This window comes from Notolepis coatsorum (genome assembly GCF_963971535.1).
Source record: "Notolepis coatsorum genome assembly, chromosome: 11".
Lineage (NCBI taxonomy): Eukaryota > Metazoa > Chordata > Actinopteri > Aulopiformes > Paralepididae > Notolepis > Notolepis coatsorum.
In genome coordinates, this window is record NC_140175.1 from 24,256,201 (window position 1) to 24,264,539 (window position 8,339).

The following is an 8,339-nucleotide window of genomic DNA, read 5'->3' on the forward strand; positions in this document are numbered from 1 at the left end:
CAGCCCCGGCGGTGTTAGAGGCAGAACTAGCGTAACGCGCTGTTTGGGCATAGAGAGAGCATACATCAGTGGCCAATCAGATTGCAGAACCCGAACGCGGAACTGCAAGTTTGTTGGTAAAAGACTACACACGGCCAGGCCAGTGTTATAGTTGCAGCAGCGCAATAGTTAGATAACCTAGGTGGGGAACAACCAGGAGATCAATGCAACTCACACAAGTTGGAGAACTATCTCTCTCTCTCTCTTGCTCTCACACACACACAAAGGGAGCCGCATGTGATTGGTGGAGGCGGGACCCTTACAAAAAACTGTTGTTGCTAATCATTGACACATGCTAGCCTGTAATAATCCCCCCCAGAAAAATCTACTTTGCATTTGATATATTGCAAATATATGCCATCACACACACGGGCATTTAAAGGGTTAGAATTATAAAATTAATATGTGGTGTTATGATCAGGGCTGAAGTTGAATAAAAGATTGTATTTTTTTCAATCTGAGATTACAAAAAAACAGAAAATCAATCAAAATCAGTGTTGTTGCTAATCATACATATGCTAGCCTGTTTTTTGACAATAATTTGTGATGCCATCACAAACACTGGCATTTAAAGGGTACAAATAAAAAAAATCCTCCACCAGAATGCAGGAAATGAAGTCTTTGTAACAAAAGAAATTCTGGTGAGGGACCCCCAGACCCCCTGCTTAAAAAGTGGCCTGACTGGGGCTATATTTTGAACTATATTTCCTGGCCTGAATGATTTACCCAGTCCGGCCCTGGTTAAAAGCCTCCAATGCTTATTAGTGTGTGTGCGTTTGAACGTTTGCATGTTTCAACCATACATTTCCATTTATAAAAAAAAAGAAAAAAAAAGATTTTTTTTTTTTTTTTTTTTTACCTCCTATAATAGTGGGGGTCTCTGACACCGTTATTTGGGGGTCGCGGCCTGAAAAGTTTGGGAACCCCTGCATTAGGGGACTAGTTGTCCTCTTCAAAAACGCCATAAAAATATATGTTGAAATACCTTTCCACTTTTTTTTCTAGCATAATTTATACTGGTTAATACAGTAGTTTTAGAAGAATTCGTAGTTTTAAAATCACCATTGCCAAAACAGTAGTTGAGTAATGAATTAGTTGAATTAATTAATTAGAAGAAGCAATTCAATAACATCTCATTAAAGGGGCAGTTCATCAGAAAACATCACTCCCAAGGCTCTAAACTGTTTTTCACACATTCAGTTATTTTGACATTCATTGAGTGTTATTGCAATATCTCCTGACATTGAATCCTTGTGTTGTGTAAATTACAGCTTAATGAAATGATGTAGATACAAAATTTAGATAAGGATTGCAATAGGGATTGCTAACTAATTTTCCATCTACATAATTTAATCACTTCAGGAAATAAGTCCTAATCACAACACCATCTTTGGGCACATGGCATTATTATGGTTAACATAAAATCATACAAAATCAAGAAAATTACAAATGACAAGAAAATAACTTATATAAGAACTTATTATAGTTTCCAAACCATGGAAAAGCAAGGACACACAGTGGCATGTGAAGTATTATCCCATTGATTGAACTGTTCATACTAAAAAGTGCCATGTCTATGAGCTGCCACTAGGGGCAGAATAGCAGGTGAGTGAGTGAGTGAGTGAGTGAGTGAGTGAGTGAGTGAGTGAGTGAGTGAGTGAGTGAGTGAGTGAGTGAGTGAGTGAGTGAGTGAGTGAGTGAGTGAGTGAGTGAGTGAGTGAGTGAGTGAGTGAGTGAGTGAGTGAGTGAGTGAGTGAGTGAGTGAGTTAGCGTGTGAGTGAGTTGACATTGCAGTCATTGCTTTGCATCTAACAATCTGATGTTATTGCTAACTAATAATATGCTAATATTGCAATGAGTGGCTCAGGAGGTAGAGCGGGTCGTCTGCTATTCAGAAGGTTCTCGTACAATTCCGGCTCCTCCTGGCGGCATGTCGATGTGTCCTTGAGCAAGACACTTAACCCCTAACTGCTCCCGATGAGCAGGTTGGAACCTTGCATGGTCTGTCGTCAGTGTGTGAATGTGTGAGTGAATGGGTGAATATGAGGCATTTAATCCTACAAAGTTTGATTAAGACATTAAAAAAAAATAAAAAATAGGATACACTGTGTCATAGAGTGTATCCTCGTGTACACAAAGTGTACACAAAGCACATTTCCTGTGAGCTGCTACTGCAGGAGATTTTCTCAAATTTATCTCTGCATCATAGACTTTAACTTTAAAGGAACACTCTAACATTTTCAGAAATACATTTATGACATTTATGAAATACATTTAATGACTTCCCCAGAGTCAGACAAAGAAGACTGAGATAATATCAATTGCATCTCTGTTCGTCAGTTTTGGAGTTATTTGAAGTAGGTCTAGAAAAGTTATTAAAAACATAGAAAGAACTTTAAGTCTCTCTCTCTCTCTTTTTATCACTTACTCTCTCTCTTTCTCTCTCTCATAACACACAAACTGTACGTCTCTCTCTCTCTTTTTCTCACTTTTTCTATCTTTCTCTCTCTCATAACACACACACACAATTATGTATTTGAAATGTATTTTTAACCAATAAATCTGCAAGTAGCTGACATATTCTTTTTAACCAATAAATCTGCAAGTAGCTGACATCTTTTTTTAACAGTAAAACACAATCAGGAAACGACACAAGACTGTTTCTTTTTCTTTAACTTCAGTAGGACATTTATTGGGAAAATGCTGCTGGGAAGTCATTCATGGTGAGTAAAGACATGGGTTTGCAAACAGTAGCACCTCATTCATGTTCGGGATTTCAAGTCCATCCTTTTATCTTAAACAAAAGAAAACTCATAAAATGTCATCAACATTTCTCACTTTCCCACCCACCCCATATATATATATTTATTATACATTTCTCACTCTCACACCCGCCCGCATATATACTGTATATATATTTACATGTGCACAGTGTGTCTCCCTTCCACACATACAAACATAGTATAAGAGAGGAAGAGATTCCCCTCCCTTGAGCCCACCAGTGAATACAGAAAGGAAGAATATAATAGAATGTCTCACTCACACACTCCTGACCACATCTGCACCGAGGCCCATTTGAAGCTTTCACTCAACATGCATTCTTAATTAATCTTTAAATTGTATCTTTCTTATTTCTTTTTATCTTTTTCTTTTCTTGTTTTTTTTTTTCTTGTTTTTTTACATTGCATCATTTTGTCTTCTTTCTATGCTTTGTTATGTACCGAGTGGTTATCTTTATTACATCGCTCTAGCTGTATGATTTCTTTGTTATGTTACTCTAGTTCTGGTTCGATTGCTTGTCATTGTTTGTTCCTCTGCCCCTCCCTCCTCTTCCTCCTTCTCTGGGTTGGTTGGCTGAAGCGTGCTCACTCTGTCTCTGTCACCTGCTTGATAGAGCGCTCCTTTGTCTTCTAGCTGGAGACCATCTTCTCCTACATGACGTCTTCCACCTCCTTCAGTGTCTCGGTGACGGTGACAGATTTGGTGACATGCTTGGCCCCATCTTCTCCAGTGGTGATGGTCTCCACTGTCTGGGTTATCACCACCTTCTGACCAGGGTCTTCTTTGATAAGACTCTCGTCTACCCCGTTAGCAATTACATCATCTTCTAATTTCCCCATATCCTTCTTTCCCAAGTCCTCAGAGGCACTCTTCTCCACATCTCCATTTGTGCCAGCATCTTTCTTCTCTGCCTTCTTGTCTTCTGCTGGATTACTCTCTGATTTCTCCGTCTTAGGAGCCTCTAGCTTTGGGGATCCAAGCTTGGGAGATTCAGACTGAGGAGATCCGAGCTTAGGAGATTCAGACTTAGGAGATCCAGGCTTGGGAGATTCGGACTTAGGAGATCCGAGCTTGGGAGATTCGGACTTAGGAGATCCGAGCTTGGGAGATTCAGACATAGGAGATCCAAGCTTGGGAGATTCAGACTTAGGAGATCCGAGCTTGGGAGATTCAGACTTAGGAGATCCGAGCTTGGGAGATTCAGACTTAGGAGATGCAAGCTTGGGAGATTCAGATTTAGGAGATCCGAGCTTGGGAGATTCAGACTTAGGAGATCCAAGCTTAGGAGATTCAGATTTAGGAGATCCAGGCGTGGGAGATTCAGACTTAGGAGATCCGAGCTTGGGAGATTCAGACTTAGGAGATCCAAGCTTGGGAGATTCAGACTTGGGAGATCCAAGCTTAGGAGATTCAGATGTAGGAGATCCAAGCTTGGGAGATTCAGACTTAGGAGATCCGAGCTTAGGTGACTCAGACTTAGGAGATCCAAGCTTGGGAGATTCAGATGTAGGAGATCCAAGCTTGGGAGATTCAGACTTGGGAGAACCAGCCTTAGGAGATTCAGATTTAGGAGATCCAGGCGTGGGAGATTCAGACTTAGGAGATCCGAGCTTGGGAGATTCAGACTTAGGAGATCCGAGCTTGGGAGATTCAGACTTAGGAGATCCAAGCTTGGGAGATTCAGACTTGGGAGATCCAAGCTTAGGAGATTCAGATGTAGGAGATCCAAGCTTGGGAGATTCAGACTTAGGAGATCCGAGCTTAGGTGACTCAGACTTAGGAGATCCAAGCTTGGGAGATTCAGATGTAGGAGATCCAAGCTTGGGAGATTCAGACTTGGGAGAACCAGCCTTAGGTGACTCAGACTTAGGAGATCCGAGCTTAGGAGATTCAGACTTAGGAGATCCAAGCTTAGGAGATTCAGACGTAGGAGATCCGAGCTTGGGAGATTCAGACTTAGGAGATCCAAGCTTAGGAGATTCCGACTTAGGAGATCCAAGCTTAGGAGATTCAGACTTAGGAGAACCAGCCTTAGGTGACTCAGACTTAGGAGATCCAAGCTTAGGAGATTCAGACTTAGGAGATCCAAGCTTAGGAGATCCAAGCTTAGGAGATTCAGACGTAGGAGATTCGGGCTTGGGAGAATCAGATTTAGGCGATACAAGCTCAATTTCTGCATCTTCATCCTTATCCCCACCCTCCTCTTCATCCTCCTCTCCTGCTGCCTCCTCTTCTCCTCCACTGCCCTCTTTGTCTCCTGCCTTCTCTTTGTCAGGAGAGGCCTTTGACTCTGGGGCCTTGGAGCATAACACAGTTTCCTCAACTTCCGCCTCCTCTCCTTCCTCTTCTTCTTCCTCTCCTTCATTGCCTCCCACTTCATCTTCATCCTTTTCTCCCTCATCTATGCCCTCTCCTACTCCCTCACATTCTTCTCCTTTCTCTCCTTCCTCACCACCTTCTCCCTCCTCTTCCTCACCCGCTGCATCACCTCCCTCTCCCTCCTCTTCTCCCTCCTCTTCTCCTTCCTCCTCTTTCTCATCTCCTCCACCTCCCAGTTGGGCAGACAGCTCTTGTGCTATCTCTGCCAGGGCCTCATCCAGGTTCTCCTTGTCATCCTCCACTGTGTTCTCCTCAATGGTCTCCTCCACAAACTTGTGCTGGACCTTCAGCTTGGGCGGCTCAGACTTAGACTTGGGGACCTTGGAGGTGACGGCCTGGTAGTAAGGGAACGTGTTGAAGTGAGTTTCCTCGCCTTCTAGGAGATTCCTGATGGGAAAACAAAAATACAAGTCAGACGATGATCCCCCCTTAAACAAGCTTTAAATTGAAAATATATTAACTTGCGATTGACTCTAAATCGCTTTAAAAATGTTATGGTTAAGTCCATATGAGGACAATTAAATTTTTTAAACTCGACTCAAAACAACTGAGTGAGTGTCCATTGTCAGAGAGGTATATATAAGTGCTGGTCTGAGACCTGTATACCTGTATGCTGCGATCTCGATGTCCAAGGCCATCTTGACGTTGAGCAGGTCCTGGTACTCACGGAGATGACGCGCCATCTCCCACTTGGTGCCCTTGAGCTCATTGTCCAGCTGGTGAATGGTCTCCTGGGTAAACACCAAGGGTGATGCGTTAGTGAGCAGGAGAACAGAGCAGGAGAACAGAACAGGAGAACAGAGGAGGAGAACAGAGGAGGAGAACAGAGCAGGAGAACAGAGGAGGAGAACAGAGCAGGAGAACAGAGCAGGAGAACAGAGCAGGAGAACAGAGGAGGAGAACAGAGCAGGAGAACAGAGCAGGAGAACAGAGGAGGAGAACAGAGGAGGAGAACAGAGGAGGAGAACAGAGCAGGAGAACAGAGCAGGAGAACAGAGGAGGAGAACAGAGAAGGAGAACAGAGGAGGAGAACAGAGCAGGAGAACAGAGCAGGAGAACAGAGGAGGAGAACAGAGCAGGAGAACAGAGCAGGAGAACAGAGGAGGAGAACAGAGGAGGAGAACAGAGCAGGAGAACAGAGGAGGAGAACAGAGCAGGAGAACAGAGCAGGAGAACAGAGCAGGGTGACAGAGACAGGATGGTATTAAAAAGTATGGGCACATTATGTTAAAAGAAATTGTATGGTGTTTTCTGACTCACTGACCTGAGTGGGGTAATTATGTTTAATTTATAATTGTATAAATGTCATAATACACGTTTGCATGCAGGTTTGCACCTCTCTGTTGTTCAGCAGAAACTGTGTCAATATCATTGCAATAGAAATGTGAAACAATTGAAGAAGCATCTATATGGGACAGAAATAAGTCTGCCTTAACCTTGGAGAAAGCTATAGAGAACATTTAATAAAGTATTACTATTATTACTAATGGTAAGAAAATGGTAAATGGTACATTTATATAGCACTTTCATCCAAAACGCTTTACACTTTTACAATTTTTGTTCCTCACTTTTACAGCTATTGCTGCTATTCTTCTTCTTCTTCTTGTTATTATTATTATTATTATTATTATTATTATTATTATTATTATTATTATTATTATTATTATTATTATTATTATTATTATTATTATTATTATTATTATTATTATTATTATTATTATTATTATTATTATTATTATTATTATTATTATTATTATTATTATTATTATTATTATTATTATTATTACTAGTAGTACTAGTGGTAGTAGTAGTAGTAGTAGTAGTAGTAGTAGTAGTAGTAGTAGTAGTAGTAGTAGTAGTAGTAGTAGTAGTAGTAGTAGTAGTAGTAGTAGTAGTAGTAAGCTAGTATTGTTGTTGATATTACTACTAATACTAGTTATTATTATATATAAGCTATAGGCTCAATGATCAGTTATCCACATTCACGTATGTGATACAAAAAATTATCAACACTTAGGAATGAACTATTCTGCTCCATTCCCTTTGTAAAATATCTCTAAATTGTTCTCCTACCTGCAAGCTGGACAGGTCGTTGTTGTGGCGGTCCTCAATGTCATCCAGCTGCCTCTCCAGTGACTCCCTGGTCCCGCAGACAGACTCCAACTCTACCGTCTTCGATTGGAGCTGGCGACGGTAGTCTGCTATCTCATCACGGGTGGACTTGATGGCGTCTTTATTTTGCTCTGCAGCCTCCGTGAGCTTGGTGTAGCGGCACAGGAACTGGTCCTCTGCCTGCTGCAGGTTCTGGTTGGAGTATCCCTCCAGCTGAGAACGGATCTCCCGGAGCGCCTCAGTGATATCTGCCTTCTGGAAGTCTTTCCTCTCCATGGTCACCTGGGACGCCTGCAGCTGGGCAAGGAGGTCGCTCACCTCCTCCTCGTGGTTATTGCGGATGAAGGCGATCTCATCCTGCATTGAATGAACTTTCTTCTCCAAATCGGACTTCACCAACTCAGAGTCGCCCATTTCTTTCCCTAGGACACGGATGATGGCCTCTGTATCTTCCCGGATGCGGGCTTCCACGTCGAAGCGGTCCCTAAGCCGCTGGGTGTCCTCCTCAATGTGATCGGTGTCGAGCTGTATCTGCGTCTTCTCGTGGTGGATCTGTTCCAACATGGAGCGCAGCTCCTGCAGCTCCTGGTCATAGAGATCACCCAGCTGGGTCCGAGACACCTGCTTCTGCCGCAGCGCCTGAATCTCTGCCTCAATCTGCTGGTTCTGCTGCTCCAGGTAGTGCACCTTGTCAATGTAACCGGCGAAGCGGTCGTTAAGCCCGTGGAGCTGCTCTTTTTCATTGGAGCGCTTGTCAACGCTGTCAGTGGAGTTGAGCATCATGGAGCTGTAGGCACGGGACACGGGCACGTTCACGCTCCTCTTGTAAGACGTGGTCATGGTGGAGCCAGGGCTTGTCCGGGACCAGGACTGAGATCGGAATCCACTGGAGGGGGTGCCGCTGGAGCGGCCGTAGCCGTAACCGGTCGTCCTACTATCCATGGTTCTCCTAAAGGGGCTCCCTATGGTGTCCACCGGGTAGCTCATCCGGTCAGACTATGGGGATGAGGGGGATGGTGCTGGAGGTG

The 8,339-nt window shown here is 43.2% G+C and overlaps 1 protein-coding gene across 1 annotated transcript; it reads right to left on the reverse strand.

Moving 5' to 3' along the window:
• Positions 1-3,470: 3,470 nt before the first annotated feature.
• Positions 3,471-8,298, reverse strand: LOC311237040 (uncharacterized protein; the record flags this gene model as incomplete). Its single annotated transcript, XM_084324848.1, has 3 exons — positions 3,471-5,586; positions 5,806-5,930; positions 7,273-8,298. 3 exons carry the CDS (start codon positions 8,296-8,298, stop codon positions 3,471-3,473), a joined length of 3,267 nt encoding a protein of 1,088 aa, XP_084180974.1.
• Between the last annotated feature and the right edge of the window lie 41 nt (positions 8,299-8,339).